Source organism: Phalacrocorax aristotelis, chromosome 3 (genome assembly GCF_949628215.1).
Source record: "Phalacrocorax aristotelis chromosome 3, bGulAri2.1, whole genome shotgun sequence".
Taxonomy (NCBI): Eukaryota; Metazoa; Chordata; class Aves; order Suliformes; family Phalacrocoracidae; genus Phalacrocorax; species Phalacrocorax aristotelis.
Genome location: NC_134278.1, coordinates 105,940,184 through 105,963,772, shown reverse-complemented (window position 1 = coordinate 105,963,772; position 23,589 = coordinate 105,940,184). Strand labels below are relative to the sequence as shown.

Below are 23,589 nucleotides of genomic sequence, written 5' to 3'. Positions count from 1 at the left end.
AGAGTCAGAACTATCACCCTTTCCCCCATGCCATTGGTTTTGTTGCATGAGCTGTGTGGACTGTGCCCCAGCCCCTACAGTCAGCACCAGGGAGGGGGTGGCAGGCACTGGAAATAAAGTCGTTGCTTTGTGCAGGAAACACAACTTTTAAGGCACTAACTTGGGACTGGTGGTAGCTAATGTGCAGGGGGCGGAAGTGTGGTTTCTGAGCTGGAAAACATCGTTGATCCCTCAGCAGTCATCCTGTGTCTTTAGGTTGAAATGAGAGTTTAACAGAGGGCTTGCATTTCTGCCTGCAGTCCTGGGCTAATGCCTAGTCCAAAGGGGCTCAGGAAGGCAGCATGGGGGGAGCCATGTGGCTGCACACCATGAAACCCTCCATCCCCACAAAGGCTGGCCTTAGCAAGATCAGTGTGTGTGCTGAACCCTGTTGCAGCCTCTCAGGTTTCCTGGACAAGCCATGTCCCCTCCTGCGTAGCATAGGGCACTGGTGTGGCCAGGGACATACTGGGGGAAGGACCCTGTGCAAATTTAGCTGGATGCAGTGTGTAGCTTTTGGGAAACCTGGGGGGAAATGAGAGAGAGAGCACAGAGTTAGTGGAGATCTGAGTTTTCATTTCAGTCATGCCATTAATCTGGGGGGACACTAACAGCCCCAGGGACCACTGCCTCACAAAGGTCTCAAGGCACAGATGGTCTGCAGCATTATGGAAAGCAGTAGTTCCCAAGCTCCATCTGATACCTGTAGCCATCACCTTTCCCAGTGATGCTACAAACACCAGATCTGATTGCACTTTATATAACTCCTCAGGTCTCTTTATTTTGCAGGATGTACATGATGTGATAGAAAAATCAAGAAAGGTTTGTGATTTCTTTGGCAGAATTAGTGCCTTCAGAGTGCCTCACTTTTTAGTCAGTACTCTGTTATTGATGCAGCTTTGGCTGATACAGCTTCTGCCAGAAAAAAAAAAAGCCCCATGTCACTCGGTTCTTTCCAGGCTTAAAATAATGCATGCAGATGCACTGTGTGCACTAGGGACTCCCACATGTTCAAGGGCTTACAGTGAGTGCATAGCTTAACACTAGGCATAAATAATGAAGGGGATGCAGGGTGACGGTAAATAACGTGCAGGTACTTTCCATTGGCTGACATGCAGAGCTTGTAGATCTAGAAAGCTTCTAAAGTGGATCTGTCTGTTGATATAGACAAAATAGTAGGCCAGTGTATGCCGTCCATGGCTACCAAATCACAGAGAGGTACTTTGCACCTTCCTTGTTCAATGAGCACCTTGAATCAGTAGCAGGGGCTGGAAGGACGTTGAAGTTGCAATTCCTCGGTTGGCTGGTGTCAGCTTTTTGCCATCCATGCCAAGCTGTTTGCAGGACTCATGGAACCAGACTGAAGTGATTTTGCTTGAAGGCCAAGCGATTTGCAAGAGTGGAGTGGGTATAGTAGAATTAAAAGGTTCAGCCATGCCACTTGAACTCCTCAGATCCTGGAAATCCCCTCTGAATTCAGGATCAAGAGCTAAGAGTCTGTCTAAGGGCTCTGTCTGTGCTCACTCAAGTAGTTTTTGGAGGGCTGCAGGTGGATAATGTTCCCAGGGCCTTTCTTCTGAACCTTACTTTTAGTCATGGACTAACAGGGCCTGAATCTGCTGAACTGTGGGACAAACTGTGAGGGTGGTGAGTTTTTCCAGATTTCGACATGGGAACAAGCGAGGAGATGGTGATGAGGCCAAGTGGGCGATATGCTGTTTAATCCTGCTGTTATTGTGATAAGAGTTTAAACAAATTGACCAAAGACTTTTACTGGACGTGCTTCCAACAGGCTCCTATGCAATGCATAGATAGGCTCTTTAGAGGCAAAAGAAAATAAATAATTGGCTGGAAACGCAACTTTCATCACTAATTAACTTCTGATTTTGTTTGTTTTTTCACAAATGCAGGCTGGGGTTAGATCCTCTGTTCCCACTACAGAGCAGGAAAATGAATTTGAGAGAGTCACTGGCTTAGCAGAAAGGTTTGTTGTTCTTCTCTTTGCTTTCTATATGCAGTACAAAGATACAGCTGAGATCAAAGGAAGGATATGAATTGCCATAGCACCTAGTTGTCTCAGCATTTTCCTCTTCAGCAGGTGGTTATCCATCCACTCATTTCCCATGCTGGGGTTGGCTTTCCTACCAGTGTGAATCGGTTGGGGCACGGGCATGATAACCCTCACCGCACTGTGTGGTAGCCCCACCACGCAGTGAGTGCAGAGTACCCCCTCCAGGGCCTGGCAAATTTTTATGTCCCTCTTTGAGCTGCTGTGAATGACAAAAAAGTGAAAAAACATAGTGAGCATCACGGGCCTGATTAACCTGTGCCAGGTCAGGAACTGATACCCATCTCCCCAAATGCAGAGTGCTGTGCACAGAGAGGTGCTGTCAACAGGGTGGTTAGTGCAAACACAGGAGATCTGTGCCACTACTGTGCCCGTGTCTGCTGATGAAAATGGAGGTGTGGTTCACCTGAAAAAGCAGAAATAATGAGGCACTGGGACAAGGAGTCTGTAAGAGCAAGGTGTAGCCCCTCTGCTCTAGAAAACAGCATAATGAGCAGTGCCAGCGTTTGGCTTGGCTGCCACGAAGGGCATTGGTGCAGAGAGCCACCGGCATGCAGATCTTGTGTACTGAGTGTGCAGGGGGCATCAAGGAACTTAAGGCAAAGCTGCAAAAAATATAGAGAAGTGGCAGATCATAGAACAGGAAGATTTGGCCTCTTTTCAAAGGCCTGTGGTCTGAAGAGCAAGCTACTTCTGTAATGGCACTTGGAGATGTATCTGATGTCCTACCAAAGCAACACTCACCATCAAAATATGTGGCTTTCGTGTGCAATGCCTGGGCAAGGTAATATGTCTATTTACACTGCCTTCAAGGGCAGGCGAGGCAGCTGTGTGGCAGCCACGGTCGGTGGCTGCATACAGATGAGCCAGGTCTGCCATGGCAGAGCACCAGTACTGCAGTGTGGCTCAGCAAACTTTCAGCTTCCTGACACAGGAGTCGTCAGTATAGCTGCCTGAAAGATCATGAAGCAGCACCAACATGGTGGGAAGCAGGGCCACACTCTCCTGTTTGGAAGTGCAGGGAGTGAGACATGGAAAAGACACAACATTGGCAGAGTGATCGAACCTGTGATGCCTCAGTGGTATCACCTGGAGGGCAGGCTGGGTCAGCGCATGGACTGGGGCTGGGGCTGGCTGTTAAAGCCTGCCTACAGAGGTGGGAGAGCTGTTGGTGGTCCCCACGCTGCTTAGTCCCTATTGCCAAAGCCCATAGCTAAACAGCAATAAACCTAATAATAAACCATAAACCTAAACAGCAGCAGAGCTGTGCCCCATTGCACCGTAATGGATGTCCTCTCCATCTGCTGCAAGGTCCCTGCGGCTGCTGGCACTTACTGTACCTGGGCCACGCTTGCTGCTGGGGAATAACAGCTGACATGTCCCTGCCTCCTCCTGCCCCCCAAAGGCATCCTGACTCTGTCACTGTGTGTTTTGGGGTTCATCCAATTTGGAGCAGAGCAGATGAGCGGTGCAGCACCACAGTCCAGGTGAGGTGCCTGGCTTCTTCCCACATGTATTTTGTGTTTCTGTGACAGGATGTGGATGCTGGGTTTAACTTCTTTAATATACACACTCAGATTTTGTATCCACCGTTTTGGCTGTGCCAGGGCTGTACGCTCTGTCACCAAAGAGTGCACACAGACACTTGGCTCCTTGTCAGTGCCCAGCTGCAGCTTAGATAAAGTACACGTGTCCCGTATTGATAGAAGACAAGTTGTCTTGCAAAGCAGCACAACCAGTAAAGCTTTTTTCCCCCAGGGATTTATGACCTCCTCACCACAGGAATCCCAGTCTCCTACCCGTGTCCTGTGATGCTCCCATTACAGCCCAGCACTCCTGGTGCCGCATTTCCAGCTCCCTGTGTGTCTCCCTGATGCCTGCCATGGTACTACCAGCTCCCCCATGTACCCTCTGGGCTTTGCCTGCCACAGTACCTCGGCTTCCTTCTGTGTCCTAGTGGCCTCCCTGTAATTCCGCAGCTCTCTTCCATGTTGCCTCCCTGCGCTTGTTGGATTGCCATTTAGGCAAGAAGTAGCATGTGCTGAGATTAGTCCAGAGCTGGGTAGGTTGTGTTTGGATAGCTGCCAGCATCAGAATCAGCAGCTGGGTGTGTGCATCTTCTTGGTAGCCTTGAGGGGGAATGGAAAGGATTGCTGTCATCTACATGGCCACCGACTCTCACAAACCTTATAGGAACTTTGTATCTCCAAGAGCTCTGTCCATCTGCCAAATTTTGTTGACTGTTGTCAAAAACTGTGAGTTGTGGATGGGGACTAGGAGACAATGTGACCACACTAACTGATTTCCATGGGAATGCATGTACGTCAGATGCTGTGTCTCCTGGGTGGAATTGGTGCTGCTTGGGACCTCCTAGGTCTGCTCAGCACATGACCACTGGAGAACCCATGAAATGGAAAGGACCTGGGATTATCTAGCAGGAAGGTCTGTCTTTGTGAAGCACACTGCCTGGAGAGGGCAGCTTTGAAGTCCTGATTGGCACTGGCTTATTGGTATAAATATATAGAGAGAGCATTTTTGTGCTCAGAACATTTCTGGATGCACAACAAAGGGGGAGGAAGCGAATAAATGGAGCACTGTGGGAAGAAGTTAAATGGAGCACTATTTGGGGGGGGGGGGGGGTGGGGCTCCAATCAAAGCATCGCTAGATAACTTCCCTTCTCTTTAGGGGTCATTACTCCTGCCTGGAAAAATCAGGGTGGAAACTCAGTTCTGTACTATACAGAACCTCTGTGCTGAGTCAAGGCAATGATCAGTGCATGTGCAGTGGGCTAATGTGGTATATAATATGCATAAGCAGATGTCAACACTCTCTGAAATAATCCCTTCTGTGCTCCCAGTGAGTGCAGCACATCCATTGACAATCTATGTGTGTGTGTGTGACCATTTATCCAAAAAAGTTGTTTCCTGACAAGCACGTGGAGGCTGCTGTGGTATCAGGATGATTAGAGCTTCCTCTTGGAGTCCTTAGGTTGCCCTTTTTTTGAAGAGGTGCAGCTACATGCAGTGGTCTTGCTTCACCCCTACCGTCTTAGTGGATGCAGATTGTGGCAGGGGAGGCTAGGGCATAATTCAAGGAAGGTATGTGCTGACCCTGTTGCCACCAGTGGCAGACAGAGTTGAGGTTCAGTGGGAGCCCTGTTAGTAGAGGCTATTTTGCCCCTATCTCCCAGGGATGGGGAGAAGTCTCCTTCCCTCCTAGCCTCTGTCCCACCTGGCACTGGATGGGCATCTCATTGCTGGAAGCCCACAGTGAATTTTTACCAAAGCTGAGGACAAGGTGCATGGGAAATTGTTGTGTCTGTGTCCCTGGCACTGACAACCGCCTTTCCTCTGGGAAGGACACCACCCAGGTCCGGGCTGCCAGGGACCTTTTAAGTTGCCAAGATGCCTTTCTCAGAGGTCTCCCAGCTCTTCGAGGATGAGGCTCAGTTCAGCCCCGTTAGGAAGAATGGGGTCTTTCTTCCTCTGCTCACTAGGACAGCTACCTGAACTAGCATCCCTCCAACCCTCTTTTAATCTATCTTTTCATTCTCTTCTCAAAGGGTTGAGTAATTAGGTTATTCAGAAGCTATTAGTAACACAGTGGACTGATCCCCTCTGTCCTGGACAGTCGTTTTCATGATTTACATTTCAAGATTCACAATAATACAGTTGCATGTGGTTTTGTTTGCTGTGGCTCAGCTTAGCATCCAGCAGTCTTTACAAAGCACGTGAGCTTGTTTATTAGAGGATATGGAATATGTCCTGCTCTTCGAGAAATACAAAGATAAGCTGGTGGCCACTGTTGAGAAAATCTGCTCTGATTTCTGCATAGCCAGGGTTTGTTTGCATATAGTCAACTATATGCAAACTGTCTTAAGGTGTGTGTAAGTCATTGTAATCTCTGGCTGCTTACATTCCTCTGTATGGATCAATATGAAATTAGTTGAGATTAAAACCCGAAACGTTATTTTCCTGGCTAAACATCTGTGCAGAAGTAAAATGAAAATTGCAAAAATCCCACAAGGGGAGGCGTATTGATAGATATCTGAAATGCTGGTTTCCTGCAATGAAGACATTGTAGGGAAGCTAGAGAAGCTACTTTAGATCTCTACCAGGTATATTTTCATAGCTGATGTCACATTTTCTTGATTTGTATTGTTCCTATGTTACTATATTTCCAGCTATGTTGCCTTTTGGAGTGTGCTGCTTTCTGCTCTGTTTCTTCATTGCTAAGACCTTCTGCCACTCTCCTGTGAAAATTAAGCTAGTGAAGGCATTGGATCCCCGCAGTTTGAAGTTCATCACATTTCGTGAAGTCTTAACTGGCTCTTTGTGCAGTTTAGGCTGGACTTTACTCCATGGCTTGTGTCCATGCCTCAACAATGCAAGGAGCAGCAGAGAGTCCTTGTGCTGCAGCTTGCCACAGCAAAGCAACTGGACTTGCCAGTGTGAGCCAGAAACCTTCCACACAATGTCTCCTTCATACATTAGACTTAACTAGGCTCGACACCTGTTTCCTGCATCACAGATCCACAGGAATCCTCTAAGGAACACTAGGGGTTGTTTTGAAGTTTGAGTTTATCCAAATGTTCAATGGCTTGAGATGAAAAAATAACAATACTTGCGAGCACTTACATCTGGCAGTGTGGCGCCTTTGCCAAGTGTGAACCAGGAAAATGTTCCTTTCCAGCTGTGCTTCTGCTAAGGATGTGGGAGACTTCCTAGCCTTTCTCTCAAAGGAGAGTTCTTTTTATGGTTCTTCACCTTCTTCTGTTAGTACCCACACCATTTGGATCTCCCTTTCCATGGATCCAGATCCCTATTTTTTGTGGATTTAGCAGCATAAGACATGTCAGAAGTCAGATGCAAAGGTAGTTTCAAGTCCCCCTTTACACTGACTCTCTCCTGATGCTGTTTTGAGCAGTCCCTTACAGCCAGAGGGCACAGAGTGAGCAGGGGCTGTTCTGACTCGCCCTGAACTAGACTAAGACCAAAAGCAGCAGGCTAGGGTAAACAGTCCTTTTTTCCAGCACCACCTTTGTATCTGCTGTGCCAGGTCTGAAGGATATAAGTGGAATAGCTGGCAATGGACTATACCCAAAACACCCTCGCCTGATCACTCAAACTGGCTTATGGCCTGATCACACAGGTGACCATAGATGGTGCACAGCAAAGCAGTAGTGCTCCAGAAAACCTGATCTTTGATTTCCTCCAAATATTTGTTTTCCAGCAATCACTGCTGGCCACGTTGTTTCATTTTTGCTGCTATTGGCATCCATCTGAAGTTTAAGAGAGTCTTTAGCAAACGTTGGATTAAATTAATGTTTGGTTTGGGAAATCACTGTAGGATAGTATCATTCCCCAAGACTGCCTGCCCTGCAGAGTCAATTTCTGACTGCAGACCAGGTGAGGTCCTTTCCCTCACACTTCCAATAGCAAAACGATGCAGATGAAGTGGTGCCCTCCATGGTAACTGTTCAGTGCCATCATCTCAGTATGTTTGGTGGTTGTGCACCACCACCAAAACTGATGGATGTAGAAGGAAAAGAACAGGTCTGCCTTGCTTTTCCACAGCTATCACGGCTGCACACAGCGAGTGGGTGCAAAGCTTTCCTTTGAGCTGCACATGGCTGTCTTCCCAAGTGACCTGTGCTCATATGTCTCCACTGTGCTCTGAGTGCCAAGTTTACCTCTGCTCACCTCCACAGCTGCTCTTTATTGCTAATGGAAGGCTATTGCTTTCTAAAAGTAAACAAACTAGTATTTAAGATAAAAACGACAAAATTACTCAGTGTCACACTGCTTTTCTAAGGCATGTGTTTGCATTGAGCAGAAACATGCATTCTTGCTCAGCTGGCAGACAAGCGATTGCTTTCCTGAATGATTAAGGTAGGCATTGCTCCTGGCTTTTTTTAACAGTGGATACAGGACCCAGGCTTAGAAATAATTTAATTTTTGGAAGTGATCTGTGAGATCTTCTTACACAGAGGTGATGGTAATGCATCTCTGGCTTGAATGTACGTCTCAAGACTCAGTAATGTAAAGAGAGCTGGGTGGAAAGCACAGGGGTGCTACTTAGTACTGACATAGTAACATAAGTAATGAGAAAGTACACCTGAAAAAGTATGTTAGATGGAAAATTAGTGAAACAGAGACCAAGGAAAGTACTGTAACTTTGGGGGAATGATGAAGGCAGTGAAGCAAAAGAGCTACTGCCTCAGCTTTACCCAATATGGTGGGTTTTTGTATTAGGGTAAGAAAGTATGATTTCATGAGGTTTTTTTCTCCCTGAGGACTATTTCAAGCAGATGTGCATACTCCAAATTTTACTTACCTAATGGGGAAAAAAATTATATCCTTTCCAGTAATTTAAAAACAATTAGGTTTATGCGTACCTTAAAATATAAGCATGGTGGAAGACAACAGGACAGAAAAAAGAGGCTATGGACATGGAAGAGAGGTAGCTGACCAATTACAGCAAAGATTTTTTTTCCTATATTTGCAAGTCCCAATATGCACCAGGCAGGTGCTAACTGAAAAATGTGCCCATTACCAATCCTCTGGTGACTGATAAGAAGTTAATTTGGTGGTACTTGCCTATCTACCAGTGGGCTGAGGGAATCTCAGCAACCATTTCACATATGGAAGGCAGGGTTAACAAATCCAAGCTTTGCATTTTTCAGTGACTGTAGTACTCACTATAATCCTGGAGTCTTCTTGTCCTGCTATAAGAAAACCTGATACACAGTGTTTGGGTTGCTCAATTCTGCAGCCTGATCCCAGCTCCCTGGGTTTCTTACATACATTGTAGGTGTTCAGGATGTACAGCTCCGTAACTTTGCTGGAAGGGGTACAAGCTGGCTATTATTTTTCTTTTCCTCGGGCTGTTATAAGGCATGATCAGGATAGTAGTTACAGAGTTCCTGGAAGCCTTTTCAGCAAGGTTATAATTGGATTGCATGAGCCTTGGCCTTTTGCCTTCTCTTCCAAATATCATTTTCCAGTGGTTGAATCAATACAGAAAGAAAAGTGATACTAGCAGGGATGGGGGGTTGGCTGAGGCTGGCTGGGGGGCGACTTCCATGCTATGGAAAATGTCAGTGCCCCTGTAAACTCGTTTTCCTTTGGAGTGAAAATGAGACCTGGGACTTTTGGGATTTTGAAAAAAAAAATGAGAAAGAGATCTCATGTAGCAGTTTGAAGATGAGCCTCCTACAGGCCATTGTTTAAAGAAAACTGCCCATTTTGAAATGAGAGGCTGATTTTTTTCAGTATTTCCCAGGTAAAACTAAACATTTCAACATCTCTTAACTAACTGTGAAATTCACAGTGAAATGGTTTGGTGTTGATAAATGAAAGAAAGTTTCCCAAACATGTAACTTTGGTCCCTCAAAAATGCAGCCTCTCCCAAGCCAATTCCTTGTCAGGGAGTGGTGGGAGCTTCACCCTCACCACCATACATCCAAACATTGCCCAGGTCTGCTCTTGCCCCAGGTTCTGGCTGATCTATCACCTCCCTCTGGCCTGATGGAGGCACAAAGTCTTTTGCTTCCAGCACTCAGACATTTACTCTGGGAAGAGCTGATCTAACAGAAGAGTCACTGAGAGTGCTAAATCTTCCTAGGTAAAAGAAGGCAATAATGAGCTCTCCCTATCCATTCACTTAGGGTGGGAGGAGGGATGCTGGGATGTTTCTGAGCACAGTGCTCTGGGGCTGCCAGCTAGGTCATAGCTGTGCTGTTCTTTCACCAGTGTGTTAAACTGACCTGTGTCTTTCCAGCAGCTTTCTGGGTCTGCTTTCTGGCATCCAACAATGCTTTTGTCTTATGCATAGCTTGTAGGAGCCCAAGGTGGTTGTATAACCAGCAGAGAGAAATAAGCACTCAAAGCAGAGTTATTCTCAGGACCCAAGTTATTTCCTCTTTATTCCCCTCATAAGGTTTCTAAAAGCTATAAGCTGTTGGTACTGTCTCAGTTCTTAAGGGACATAAATACTCTGTTCAGCCTGTGCTTGCAGTTCATTGGAAATATAGGATTATCTCCAAAGGCTTAAAGAGTCTGAATGCCTTTCTGGTGAAGCTGGTACTTATTTTGCATGTTGCTATATTGATTGCTGTAGTCAGACTGACCTTCTCATGGGCTATTCTGTCTTGTTTATTTTCCTGTCTGCACCAGTGAGAGAAGTTAATTAAACAGATTACACTGGAGAACATTTGCTTGGAGACTGATTTCCCTTCCCTTGCTCCAAACAAAGGGGTATAGTAAAAAACATGTAGGTTAGTCCCTATATTTATGTTCCTTTAAAATAATTTTTTCTATGTTCTCTCTAAAGCTCATGCACTTTAACAGCCTCCATGCTGTGTAACATTTATATATGTTCTTTTTTACTGGCCTGGTCTTATTACCCTTAAAAAACTAATATATATATATAGGTGGGTGTTGGTCCCTTTTCCCAAGTAACAAGCAATAGGACAAGAGGAAACGGCCTCAAGTTGCGCCAGGGGAGATTTAGATTGCATATTAGGAAAAATTTTTTCACAAAAAGGGTTGTCAAACATTGGAGCAGGCTGCCCAGGGAAGTGGTGGAGTCACCATCCTTGGAGGGATTTAAATGACATGTAGATGTCGTGCTTAGGGATGTGGTTTAGTGGTGGACTTGGCAGTGTTAGGTTAATGATTGGACTTGATGATCTTAAAGGTGTTTTCCAACCTAAACAACTCTATGATTATATACATATGTAAGAGCCACAGGGATCTCACAAGATAGAGAATTTTTAAGCCAACACTTCAGCTGATGGGCTGACATTATATGACTGCTGCTCCAGTAAAACACACTGATGAATGTATTCGTGGACACCTCAGGGATGTTAGGTGCTGGGTGAGTGCTGAAGGTGCTGAGTGCCCTCCATTCCCTGTGGTGCCGTCAGGAGCTGGGTGTAGTGTTGAGTGGGTCAGTGTGCAGGCAGGAGGTGGGAGCAGAAAGCCAGGCTCTCCCCTGCTCTCTAAATGTCTGGATGAAGTAGATGATGTAACCCACATGCAAAAAGCTGTAGATGCTCTGGGGTTGTCCTAGCAGAGGAGCTGCCCACTGGCCGGCAGCTATGGCAGTAACAGCATGGCTGATAGGGGCACTAGGGTTGTCTCCCCTGATAATAAAAGGGAGGGAATTTTCTGTGAAAGATTCTGGGTTTGCAGCTAATCTGAAATAGTTTATACCTTGCTAGGTGTGCTGCAAAAGACAACTGTTCAAAAGGGTCTTTGTAGAAAGCTTAGAGTGCTTTCCCAACACAGGAGCTCCAACAAGGAAGAGTCCCTCTTGTTGTCTGTCTGACCAACCTCCTGTTAATATTATTAATGCTGCTGGAATGTTAATGCATTTTCCATAATGTACTGCCACAGCCAGGGTCTTGGGCAGGCATCTTTTATTGTTATTCAGTCTAAACAAAAAAATTCCTGCTGGTTTTTAGTTAAGCTGAGGTCAGCCAGCATCTTCCCCATCGAATGGATGTAGACCTTTAAAGAACGCCAGTCTCTTCCTGCTGATAACCTCTTCAGAGAGAAATTGGGAACTTCAAGCTGTTACTAAATAGTTAGTTCTCCTCCACAGCAAAAGTAGCAACATTTCTCAAGCTTGGGTGAGCAATCTCTCTCTAAAATACAAGGACATTTCTGTACTAGGCTCTTAATGGCTCCAAATTCACATGTCCCTTCTATTTAATTTTCAAAGGTTGTTTGTGCATGGAACAGGCATGTAAGTTACAATGAATCCGACAGTGAAAGAGAGTTGGAAAATTTAAGTTCTGCTATGGTGGTTTTTTTCATGAGTATAGTGCTTTACATTGTTGTAACTCTTAAGTTATCTGAGACCTCCTAGAAGTAGAGAGGACATTTTATCCTTGTTGCTCCAAATGGTGGTTTCACCAGCTAATTGCTTCAACATTACTATGTATTCCTACGCAAATGGGGCAGGCAGCTGGACCTCTCAGTGGACATTCTGCATCCACAAAGGCTACATCTGAGTCAGTCACTTAGGATCCCGCTATAGCCAGTAGAGAAAATTCTTAGGGAGCAATTCCTTTCACATTACTGAATTCTTATACACTGAGTTGATCCATGGGTTGTGTTAGTGGAAAACTGCAATATCTCCCCAGTGTACTATTTAGGATGGGATGAACTGCAGCTTCACAGTTCCTCGGGCTACAGATGAACCAGGCCAACCCACTCAGATACAGCTGGCTGCATTTGCATGGCTTCTCTAATAATTTCTGTCCCACAGTCCTTTGATGGGTCAGATTGATGTCACTTGATCTCTCTCACAAAAGAGCTTTGTCGATTACCTTTTAGGGAAGAAATGAACCCGACAAGGTCAGGATTGTCTGCCAGCACATCGCTGTGGTGAAAGGTGTATCAGTGGAAGGAGTCTGTGAAGTAACAACAAAAATGCCTCAAAACTTCCCCCCGAAGTTAACCAACCTTTGAGTAAATGAGTGCTTGCTAAAAATGAGAATGTTCATCCAAGACAACCAGTCTGCAGATCATGCTTTTTATTAATTTTTGAAAGCATATACACTTTTTTACTGTGTATAAAGGATTCAGATGGAAGTTACATTTTTTTGTAATATATGAAGAGCCTGTTAATGTTGGAGAATAAGAACACAATATTTTGCCTACTGTATTTGTTCACATGATTATTTTGTGTACGTAATTTTTTCCCCCTGCTTGCTTTGGTAAGAAACTCAGGGGTAATTTTCCATTACATACATGAAATTGATAGCTAACTGCAAAAGGAAAACCAGATGGCAGCCCAACAGACGTACCAGATGTACATTTATGCATCTTTTATGTGAATTGAGACACCCAGAAATGCAAATTTCTGTTGTTTACAGTAGATGAGTTCATTACCCATGTTTAAAATTCAGAACTTTTCTCTGATACCTAAGAGTATACTTCTATATTCCTGTCAGTACATAAAAAATTGAATCCAGGTCATTGGCAAATGTGCCTACTGTGGGCAGTCATATTCCAAAATCGAGGTGGCCAGTCAAACACCTGGAGCTACAAACAAATTTCAGTGAAGTGCCTTGCGTTGCAAGCACTCATTCTCCAGGTGGGATTATGGCTTTATCTTGTGGGGAGAGTGGGAAAATGTTGCTGGAATGAGGACTGCATAGGAGGAAGAGGATGTTTACATTTTCCCCTGTATTCTCTAATAGCTTTCAATCAAGAAATTTAAACATGTGACTCTGTGACTACTTTCTTTCAAGTCTGGCTTATTGAGGTTTGTTTAATATCCTGCTAAAATCGTTCATTTCTAGCTCAGCTGGAAGTTCAGGTCTTTTGTTCTGAAATCCCTTTCTTAAGCTGCTGTAGTTTTCTTGTTTAAACAACTCGTCTGGAAGACAAGTACCTGGTGTACTCCTTCCATGTAGGTTTTCTCTGCATCGAGACCAACTTTTGATAGTCCTTTAACTCCCAAGAGTTAAATGCATTATAAAATAATGTTTACTTCTTTTCTTTTAGAGACTGAAATACATGGTTTGAAACATTAAAAAAAAAAAAAGAAAAGCTGGAAGACTTAACTGTGTGCCTGCTGTACATAAAAATTCTAGCTTTATTTTAGAAGTGTTGATATTTTGGCCACATTCTACATTGTTCATTTCAAACTCCTAACCTCAGGCTCAAGTTTTACAAAGATGGATTGACTTGTGGTTTTTTTGGGGGGGTGGTTTAGATACCATTTTGAGGTTTGAAAGAAGGACATAACTAGGAATTGATTACTGAAGTAATCCAACTAGGAGTGTCAGAAAGCTAATTACACCCTGAAAGCAGCACTCTATAGCTTGGTTTCCTTTACTTTGTGAAACACCCTGGAATGAAACAAAAAGGCATCTTCTGGGCTATTTTTTGTCCAAAGATGGCATTATCTACAAGATAAAGTTTGGAAATTAATATGAAAACACATCATTCTTTCAATGGAACATATGCTACAGGAGGAATAATAACACCACTACAAATAAGGATACTGCATTTCTAATTGCTTTTTAACATTATCCAGCCTGAAAATTTGACTGCTTGGCCTCTGCCTGACTTCTGGAATCTAGGCCCAAGAAAACAATTGCTGTGGAGTAAATTAGTATCAGCTACTTCCCAGTGACTGCCTGATACATAAGACATATTTTAGCCTTTTCACAGCATTCAGAAGAACAACTTTGTTAACATGTGGGTATACATGAGCAATTTCTGGCTCTGTCACTAGCAGGAGAGCCTAATTTTCTGTTAGAGGGTGGACTGAAAAAGAATAGCAGCAGTTTTAAGCTAAACTTGTGCTATAAAACTTTACATCAGTGTTCTGTTTTAGCTTAATAAAATTTCCATGAAATGTAGAAATCCATGGACGTGCATTTTAAGTGATCTCCTGAAAAAAATGTTTCTCATGAGATAACTTTTCTTGCCAGGCAACTATGTCCTTGGCACTGCTTCTCATACAAAAGGGTGTAAATCAGAAGTACTGGTTGTGAAGCCTATGAAATACAGCAGTGCAAGAAGTCAGGGGATAAGTATCAAAGCTTTGCCTTGATGCTGTCAATTTGGTTGGCCTTTTCCTTTCTTGTTTAGGAAGGTACTTCTAGAGATAAACATCCCCAAAGATGGACTTGTATTGATCGTACCTCATCAAAACCAACCTGACTGTATTTCACCAAGATCAGTGCAGGTATAGCAAAGATGGACTTGGCTTCGTAGTGATCTGCTGTAAATAAACTTACTTCCTTCTCAAAAAAGTCTGCTTTCCTTATGGGGGGAAGCTTTCATCCAGGTGCTCCTTCCACTGCCAGGCTTAGCCTCTTTTTCTCTACAGTTCCCTGATGTCTAGTTATTTCTTCTGTGCAGGAAGCAGATGACACTCTGTGTGCTGAATTGCCAGGCAGATAGAGGAGACAATGCTATGCGGGCACTGTGGCAGTGAAACCCAAGGCATGTGGCTATTCTAAAACAGGCTGAATTCAGACCTTTTGCTGAGTGTACAGCTATCCCTGCTGTACAGAGCCAAGGGTGTAACAGTAGGAAAAGGAAGAATGAGAGAAGAGCTAAGCCTATTTTCCTCTGTCTTTAAGGAGTAAATGTTATCTTTGGATGGACTTTGAGGTCATCCAAAATTCAACGGGAAAAAATGTTAAATGAAATCAGCTGTAGATCAATGTTTTGTAGATCAACCTTTTTCCAAAAGAACAAGAGTGATTTAGGACACTAATACTACATCTATATGACCCAGCTGAAGTGTCATGGCCCTTTCTGTGGCGCCTAGGCCGACCCACAGGCTGGGCCAGGGAATGCTGTAGCAGTTCAGCAGTGTGGATGACTGGGTCCCAGTGAACATGAAGAGGCGCTGCTGGAAGTACTAGCAGGGATGTACTCTTAGGCGTGTTTTCAGCGTACCTCTACCAATGCATAACATGAACATATGTTCCCACAGTGAAAGCTGGGTATTCTGTTGCTTTGATAATGTTTGTTTCCGTTCCCACCACACTTCCTCCTCTTGAAGTTCTGTTTTAAAAAAGGCTTTGTTGCCACAGCACGTAGCACTTGAACTGTGAAGTCAGGCAGAGTAATTCAGAAGATCTTACCCAGCATCTGATCTTACACAGGAAAAGTAAAAATAAATCAGGGTTTTTTGTGGTATGAGTGAAAGAGGCAAGAAGGGCCTGAATCTGACCGAGGTAACTTTATTTTTAAAAAGCAGGTTTCTAACACACACCTGTGATCTGCAAATTCAGGATTGGCTTCCAGTAGTCTCTAAAAATCCATGGTGCCTGCAATCATCACTACTATTGCTCAGCTAAGTGCTCAGGGAAAGCAAACATAGCGAAATTAATATTTTGAAGCATATGTTCATGCTGTAAATAAGATCAGGACTGTGGCTTACATGGATCACCTGATCTTGAGTAAAATACCAACCCATAATTAGTGAGGGAACTTAAGACTGGTGGCTAAGCGCATCTACCACACACACAGAGATCTGATAAGGCTCTGACATACCCACGTACAACGTACAGTTATCTGCTGAACACACATCAAATGATTTCCCACAGAAGCCAGTAAAATACTTCTAACATCATTAACAAACTTAAATATTTCCGTATTTTCCTAATGCTCTTTGGAGAACAACCTGTCTTTTTATTAGGGTATGGTATCTGCAGCAGCAGAATTACAAATCGTGACAGGGGCTGCCAGACACTGCTGCTCTGCAGACATGTACCAAGCAGGGTTTGAGGGAAGATTGCTTACTGAAGTGATATCTAACTGCCTCTGCACACGAGCCAGATGGCCAGTTTTCCAGGGTACGTGTCAAATCAAATTTCAGAGGTTGAGTGGGAACAAGGAATATTTTGCCTGAGGCTCTGGTGGCAACAAAGGGCTGGGGTAGGTGCACACGTCCTCGCAATGCACCTGTCCTGGCCACCCTCAGCCGTAATTCGGGCCTCTGTCTCTGCCCGTCTCTCTTATCGCTTCAGTACGTTTCTCTGCACCGCCACTGCAAAGAGACAAATCTTACTATCGCAGGGGAAGGCCAGCGGTGTTCCCTGGACGTGCTGGGAGCGGTGTGGCCTGTGCATCTGTGGCCCAGACGCCATGGCGGACACGGCAGCCCAACGGGAGGTAGGCGAGGGACAGGCTGCCAGCGCAGGTCTGTGACCGCTCGGCCTTGCCTGCGCGGGACACGCCTGCTAAGAAAGCCATAACAGGAACGAGATTATGCTGCTCCTTCCTCGGGGATGTCATGGGGATTGTTGACATCATTCCCATCTCTGTATGGCTCTCAGTCACCCGCACGGACAGCCTTTATGGGTTCAGTTTAACAGGCTCTAAGATGTGTATATTTAAGTATATACACACCCCCATACGCACACCCAACGGCCCCCCCGCAAGCAGCGCTGCTGCAGTACCAGCTCTCTAACACCGCCTTCGGCCCCTCCAGTGCCGCACCGCCCGCGGAGACCCCGCCACTCCCCGGGGCCGCCTCCCGCTCCGCCCCGCACCCGGGGCGGGGCGGGCCGGGCGGCGGCGGCGTGTTCGCGGCGGCGGCGCCGGCGCCGAGTGACCTTGGCAGGTAGAGCCGGGCTGCGCCCGCCGCCGCCGCTGGCACCGGGGAAGCTGGGTGGGGAGACGGCCGAGATGGTGGAGGACGGCGGCGGCGGCGAGGAGGAGGAGGCGGAGGAGGAGAACGGGGAGATGCCGGCGGCCGCTGCCGTGCCTCCGCTGCAGCGCTGCAATGGCTTCCTCCCCGGGAAGGAGGCGGAGGACGGCGGGCGGGCGGCCCCGGCGGGCGGCGGGGAGCGGGCGGCGGAGGCCCAGGCCATGCTGGCGGCGGGCGGCGGGCGGCTGGAGACCCGCCTGTCGCGGCGGCGGCTGGCGGTGCTGGCCGTCTTCAGCTGCTACTCGCTGGTGAACGCTTTCCAGTGGATCCAGTACAGCATCCTCAGCAACGTCTTCGCCGGCTTCTACGGCGTCTCCTTCATGCAGATAGACTGGCTCTCCATGGTCTACATGGTGGCCTACGTGCCGCTGATCCTGCCCGCCACCTGGCTGCTGGACACCCGTGGCCTGCGCCTCACTGCCCTGCTGGGTGCCGGCCTCAACGGCCTGGGCGCCTGGCTCAAGTGTGCCAGCCTGGCCCCCGACCGGTACCCCATCACCCTGGCGGCGCAGGGCATCTGCGCCGTCGCCCAGGTCTTCATCTTGGGGCTGCCCTCACGCATCGCCTCCGTCTGGTTCGGCCCCACCGAGGTCTCCACTGCCTGCGCCGTGGCCGTGCTGGGCAACCAGGTAGGGGTGGAGGGGGGCAAGGGAGGCTTTGAAGGAGTGAGCCGCCTTAGAGTTTGGCGTGGCATTGATTTAAAAATAAGTTGTTTAAGTGGGAAAAAACATTCTCCAAGAAATGGTTATGGAACAGCATTGGAGAGATTAAAAGTGATGGAGCCAGGGCGAGCACGGAGGTGGTGTTACGTCCCACCCTCCCCGGCCAGCCTTGCTTTGCAGGACCTTGGCCGCATGGCAGCGTGTAGCAGCTTGCACGCTTATGTCAGCTGCCTGAAGTACATCAGTGAAGACCCTTTTCAGAAGCTGTCCTGCTCCGCTTTCTCTTCCTTTTTCGTTTGGCATCTTGTCTCTTGAATTTGGCATCATTCGTCTGACTGAATCCACCGTCTGACAGAACCTACCCCCAGCTGGGGGGGTGAAGTACCTGAACTTTCCATGGAGAGCCCCAATGCCAACATATATTAGCTTCTGCTTTCAAAACATGGCCTGGAATGACTAAGTGCCAGCAGTCAGTGCCTTGGTGACTCATGACATTTTCTGTAACACGCTGATAGGTGGGGAGCTGATAACTGAGTCACCGATTTTCTTGAGCTCCGTTGGCATTTTCAGAGAGCTGTAACAGCCGTATCTGAAAGCACGGGTGAAGATATGATGCTGATGGTTTTCTTTCTCTCCCATAGACTTGTTCTCGCCCCCTGCCACTGTCCCTGCTTTTTTGTGGCAACAAAACATCAACATCACTGGCGCAGGCTGAGGTCATAGGTACAGTTTGATTAAGGTAACAGGGGATTTGTTTTTCCTCATGTTAGTCTAATGATTTTATGTTTGTGCATTTTGGATTATTACAGTGGATATATTAGCATTACATATTTACCGTTAGGGTTGCTCATTATCTCATACCTGACTGTTCACAGTTTTCCCAGCATTTTTCCAAAACAATTTCCCCCCCACCCCCCGCACTGAAGTCTTCCAGTGGATGAGTCAGCCTTTGGACTGAAGATTTGGGGGTCCTTTTGGACTGAAGATTTGGGGGTGGATTGGTTGGTTGTTTTAGCAGTTGAGCAAAAATCTGGCATATGCTTCCTGGAATCAGGTTAAAGGTTTCTTTGGCACTAAATTTTCATTCTTCCTGACATGCACCAGTCCTCCCAGTAGCAAGGATTTACTGGGGTTTCACTGCTGTAGTATGGTGCCAAGGATCCACCTGAGAGACTGAAACTGATGCTTCACTCAGATGCTGATATGAGGGGTTGGAGTGGGGAAGGACAGGAGCAGGGATTTTCTAGATAGGAACTATGAGAAGGATGGACAAGGAAAACAGGAGCAGAGGTGTGAACAAAAGAATTTAGTTATTTCTGGACCGTATTCCTCTGCAGAAGCTATGACTGATCTTAGTGTGCTGATGTGCTTGATGGTCCTCTGCCACCCATCTGGGAAATACCTGTGAAACCCACAAAGTGTGTGTTGTCTCCCTCTGCCAGTCCTGCTCAGAGGATAGTGGCTTATTCTGCAATTGTGCCGTACCCAGCTGGCTCAGGGCTGTGTGCTGCTTAGGTCTTAGGATCCCAGACCTGCTTGTGACCCGTGGAGAGTGATGTGGTGCCAAACAATAGAATTTCTCTGGTTTTGCTTTCTTAAAAAAGTCCAAAACATCCCTCTCAAAAGATAGACTGAAAGAGTACTAAAATCACAAATTAGGCGCTTGGAAATTAGAAGTAATATTGTCTGTTTATCCTAATGCAGTTCACTTCTGCATATGCATTATGGTACAGTCTCACTGTATTTGTTTAATTGCACAAGGTGAACTATGTAACAGATTCGGGTTGCTATAACCAACTGGGCTGTTGGTCACTTGATTTCTTAACAGATATTTTGCATAACTTCAGAGCTACAGCAGACAGGGCTGGGCACCACAGGCAGGGGAGGGACAGACTAGTTATCAAAAATCAAACTGTTATCTCTTGAGATGCTGATCATTTGTAGTTAAATCACTGAGAATGCAGAGATGTACCTGTCAACGGTTGTTAGGAGTGCCAGATTGCCACAAGTGTTCAGCATCTCAAACTGGGCCCACCAGACACATTGGAAGTCCTGGTCCTTCTGGCCTTAACCTCTGTAGACACAAACTGTGAAAAATGGTATGACTTGACTGTCTTGGAATATTCTGGGTACTGTATTGGCTCACATCGTGGGAGGAAAAAACATACCTGAAGAAAAAGAGCAATTATGTACCCAGTTTGTGTTTGTAGGGTTCATATGCTGAAGGATGAGGATAAAAAGAAACAAATTCTTCAGGTGAGCACTGGATGCTGTGTAAACCTGATGGTCTGTGGGGGGAAAAAAAAGCAGCAAAACCCTCATCGGGCATGTGCACAAAGGGCACTTTGTAAGCACACTGGCACATCCTTGAGTACTTTCTGAATGTTGGACTTGCTACTTTAATAGTCTTTGCTCTTTTTTTTTTTTTTTTTTAAACCTGAAATAGATGCAGGCTTTTTTAGTTTAGAAAAAAAAAATTGTTCTAACTCTTTAAAACACAGTTTAGTTTTGGAGGAGCAGCAGAGATAAATTGGAGAGTAGTCCAAGACTGTTGTTCCTTCATGTTTTAAAATGCTTTATATATATACCCAAAATTTCAGTCCTTGTTTTTTATCTCTTTTTAATACAAGATCACTTCCTAAGTTGGAATTGACTCCAGATACAAACCCACTACTACTATATTGTGTGATTATTTTTTTTTTTTTCTTTATCTCCTTAGCAATAATTGCAGGTATAGGTTTTGGTTTTGTGCTTCTTAATAAGGATGCACCTTTTCTCTTGCTCTTCTCTGCTCTATCAGCTCTGCAATAAACCTTGCATGACAATCTTTGCTACTGTAGTGGCAGGATCGTGACATCAAGTGCAAAGTTTTAATTGAGAAAAAGAGAAGAGTGTTTCTACAGGAGTAGCTGGAGTCTTATGTCATCTCTAGGTCTTCAGTTGCAGGATGACTGAAACAAATTTATGTGCATGCACAGTGTTTTCCTATGAAAGATTCTTCTGCAAAAAAACTTCCTTAATGCTTAGTTGTTAAATGTGCTGTATACTAGGTATAGTATTGTAGTTTAGAAATGAAAATAACTTGGGTTATGGAAGACCTGATTGCAAAATGTCATTGAAAGCAAATGGCTCAGAAGCATGATACTAAAGGAACACTTTTCCATCATAGTTTTATTAATACTTATTATGATATAAATTCTGAATTCTGCCTGGTAAGGCTTCTCACTTCTGTTGATTTTTTTTTTTTTTTTCTAAATGTTCACAGGGAAGTTATTTTTTTGTTTCTTTTCTTGCTTTACAGCTTGGCACTGCAATTGGCTTTTTGTTGCCACCTGTTTTGGTTCCAAATACACCTAACGATATCGATCTAACAGCACATAACATCAGCATCATGTTCTACGGAACAGCGATAGTGTCCACGATTTTGTTCTTCTTAACAGGAGTTGGTAAGTGTTGCATTCTTGTAATTTAAATGGTGACCATAGGGAGTGTTTACAACATCTCATTTAAAGCATCTGACTTTGTTCAAAGTAGTTGAGGTTACATTTTCTCCAGTTTACTTGTGTTCACTCACCTGTTGCGCCAGGGTTAAGCGACAACCAGTTTACTGCGTGTTGTGCTTCACATGGGGTGACCTCTCTCAGAACATTTAGTTCAGTTAGGCTTTTTGCTACAAGGACGTTATGATATAATGCGAATTTTCTCTGCTATTCTTACAGTTCAGATACAAAGGTCCAGACGTGTTGCAGATGAAGTCTGTCTGACTGTAGGTTGGTAGCAATCAGATGTGACCAAATATTTCGCATGTCCTTTGTGGCTGCTACTTGATACTTCCATGAGAAAATTTTATGGAAGTGTTAAAAACCACAAGTTAATTTTCTGAAATTCATCAGACTGAAATGGTTCGGAATGAAAAAGCATTAGTCTGGTAATGACAAATCAAAATTGTTCCTCCTCCTTTTTCTCTAGTGTTTGAAGAAAAGCCCAAATACCCTCCTAGTCACTCTCAAGCAGTCCTGCATACTATGCCTCCTGAGGATTACTCCTACAAGCAGTCGATTATTAACTTGTTCAAAAATATTCCATTTGTACTTCTGCTGATCAGTTATGGTAAGTGGTGCTGTCTGGCTGTAGTCTGGCAGAACAGTTCAAACGTGCTTGAAAGCACGTTGAGTTTTAGTTGTGGTGGTGGTTTTTCATGGGGGAGGGAGTGTCAAACTTTTGCTTACGTAGCAGCCGGTGCTGGAAAATCTGACAGGATTCAAAATACCGTTTGTGAAGAGATCTTACCTGGCAGATAAAAGGTATTGCCTCTGATGTGAGTCTTAACAGAAGACTAACTCTTTAGGGTAGCAGATCTGTGTGGTGACACCTGGAATGACTGAAACTTTTCTTTTGGTACTGCAGGTATTATGACTGGGGCATTTTACTCTGTTTCCACGTTATTAAACCAGATGATAGTAACTCATTATGAGGTAAGTTTCTTGGATCTTCTTTGTATTTTTTTTAATGTACATTTGCAGAGGTGGTGTTTATTATTATTTAGGTGCCATGTATGCTCAGACATTTGGTTTCCTTTACACACCCCTACAATTTCTTGCACCATACAGCTATGGGAGTCATAGGAGTGTTTGTTTGCGCTTATGACTGCCAAGAGGTCTGAACTTGACTCTGAGTGGAAGCAAGTTATTAATGAGCACCATATAAATATTTGTTGAAAGGGAGAAGAAATGAACGCTGGGAGAATTGGCTTGACACTGGTGGTGGCAGGAATGGTGGGTTCGATTATTTGTGGTTTGTGGCTGGATTTCACTAAAACATACAAGTAAGTGTGGGTAGGCATGTGTGGGATTAGGGGTAGGAGAGCAGTGCAATTGCGTTAGAAAAATACTGCAACGTAAGGGCTAAAGTGAACTGATGATAAAATTCAGTTCATCCCTGATCTTCTAGCAGCCTTGATGGAGGCTAGTTTCTGAAACTACAGCAAAAGCTTGAGGCTCTTACTGATTCTTGGCCAAAAGAAATGAGAGAGGAGAATGCAAAGATGCGAAGGGGATTTACATCTACTCCTGTCCCTTCAGGATTGTGAGACGGACAGGGAAAGCGCTGTATGTCCTATATACAGTGTCCTGCTGGCCCAGTGGGCTCCTTCCCAGTGGGAAAGCAACAAGGCTCAAAACCTACTCTACATTGTTTTGTAAAATGGATAGTTGATGGTTTCTATTTTTTTTTTCCACTACTCTTGGTCCTATTAGTAAGCATAACATTTGCTTTAGTTCAGGGGATGACCATGGAGCAGAACTCTGTTCTGGGGTAGGAGCTCCCAGGTCCAACACCCGTGGTGGTGTGCCCCCAGGAGAGAGCCCTGGTGTGCTGCCTGCAGTGGAGTAGTTCTCCCCTGTGACTCTTAGTACATTATGTGCAAGAGCTCTAGAAACCTAATGAATGTTAATACTGTAGATTGGCTTTGTTTCTGCATATGTTTTGGCTTATTCATAAGTGATATGTGCTTTAATATTTTGGATGGCATCCCTTATTCCAGATTTAAAATAAATAGGACATTGTAATGAGATTTGTTTGACTTGCTATTAGCAATGAAGGTCAGCCTAAGAGGCATTCTATTT

At 45.1% G+C, this 23,589-nt stretch overlaps 1 protein-coding gene across 4 annotated transcripts in view; it reads left to right on the top strand.

Annotated features, from left to right (window-relative positions):
* The first annotated feature begins 17,170 nt into the window (after positions 1-17,170).
* Positions 17,171-23,589, top strand: part of LOC142055239 (tubulinyl-Tyr carboxypeptidase 2-like) — a 60,495-nt gene continuing 54,076 nt past the window's right edge. For 2 of the 4 annotated variants that reach the window (XM_075088932.1, XM_075088931.1), the window contains exons 1-5: positions 17,194-17,932; positions 21,267-21,411; positions 21,935-22,075; positions 22,373-22,440; positions 22,687-22,790. In XM_075088932.1, coding sequence (XP_074945033.1) covers positions 17,282-17,932; positions 21,267-21,411; positions 21,935-22,075; positions 22,373-22,440; positions 22,687-22,790 — 1,109 coding nt within the window. In that variant the 5' untranslated portion in view covers positions 17,194-17,281. Of the gene's footprint in view, positions 17,933-21,266; positions 21,412-21,934; positions 22,076-22,372; positions 22,441-22,686; positions 22,791-23,589 lie in introns of those variants that run through there. The other 2 variants (XM_075088930.1, XM_075088934.1) reach the window with 2 other exon arrangements.